The 1,303-nt window shown below is 53.1% G+C and overlaps 1 protein-coding gene across 1 annotated transcript in view; it reads right to left on the reverse strand.

Annotated features, from left to right (window-relative positions):
• The window catches only part of MICALL1 (MICAL-like 1), a gene marked incomplete at its 5' end in the record, with an annotated part of 11,509 nt that overhangs the window by 8,506 nt on the left and 1,700 nt on the right, over positions 1-1,303 (reverse strand). The window contains 1 exon segment of the mRNA XM_008935197.1: positions 365-444. Coding sequence (XP_008933445.1) covers positions 365-444 — 80 coding nt within the window.

The following is a 1,303-nucleotide window of genomic DNA, read 5'->3' on the forward strand; positions in this document are numbered from 1 at the left end:
TCCTCATCTACAGGGTTATCCTCCCATAGGAAGGAGGGTGCTCGTGCCATGAGTGGCTCAAAGAAACCACTCAGCACCAACCCACCCAACCTTTTGCCTACAAATTTCAGTCCACAGACTTGTAGAGAGAAACCACTCTTTCAGCTGGGTGCCCCTAAGGCACCAAAATCCCAAACACCCCTCCCAAAATACACAGGCAGCCCCCTGTAAATACAGCCCAAAATACACCCCACCCAAAATACACCGCAAAATACACAGGCAGCCTCCTGGAAAGACCTATCCCACTGTGAAGGTCCTTCACTGCTGCCTCAGGGTGGCTTTGAAGGAAGAAATGAGGTACCTGTGGGGCTGGGGGAGCCTCGACCACAGCCACAGGCTTCTTGTGGGACAGCAGAGGAGGGGAGGAGGCAGCAGCTGGGCGTTTCATGGGTGGAGGGACTCTGGCTGGAGGCAGAAGGCAAAGAAGGATCAGGCCCAGAGAGGAGCAGTGACTCACACCACCCACGTGGGGGAAGGGGAGGGGAGGGGAAAAAACCAATAAAATTTTAAAAAAAGTCATCTAGCCTCGTGACATAGGATGGGACTTGCTGCTCCTGACACTTTCAGTGACTATTTTAGGTGGAGGAGACAAACAATCTAATAATGGGTTGGTTGCAGGGAGCCTGGCCCTGCTGTGGATCCCTTCCTGTGGCCCAGGGGTATCAGCCTCTCACTGGGATTTAGTTTACTCATCAAATGTTGCTTGGTGTCGTTGTAATCAACTCTCTGAGCAATGCTTAAGGTCTAGAGCACCCCGGGTAGCTGCTGATGTATTGTAGTGACCCCTCAGAGCTCCACAGCTTCTGGGCTGGCAGCAGGTCTTCAACCCTTCCGCAATCCCTTAGATGGCACCCACACACCAGTCCCCTGTGGGAATCCCTGCCAGCATCCCTGGAGAAGTCTATCCCCATGGAAGAAATTTATCTGATGCTGTGGCCAAAGAACAGCAGAGAAGATCTAGAGCCCTCATCTCCACCAGAAGGGATGCCCTGGAAGAGTTGCCTCAGAGCAGCACTCAGCTCAGGCTGCAGTTGCAAGGGCAGATGTGCTGATGTGAGACACTCCACCCTGGCTCCCTTCCCTCTGTCCTCTGCTCACTCAACACTTACTGAGGTGATAAAAATGAGCAGTGGTAAGCAGGATGCCTATCAAGGTTTCTCCCATTTTAGTGGGTTAGAGAAGATCACAAAGGGGCCTGATGAGCATCCAGGGGTGGTGGCCCAACCCAAGTGGCAGGGAAGCAACTCACAGGGGGGGGAAAAGA

This window comes from Merops nubicus, unplaced genomic scaffold (genome assembly GCF_000691845.1).
Source record: "Merops nubicus isolate BGI_N331 unplaced genomic scaffold, ASM69184v1 scaffold2002, whole genome shotgun sequence".
Taxonomy (NCBI): domain Eukaryota; kingdom Metazoa; phylum Chordata; class Aves; order Coraciiformes; family Meropidae; genus Merops; species Merops nubicus.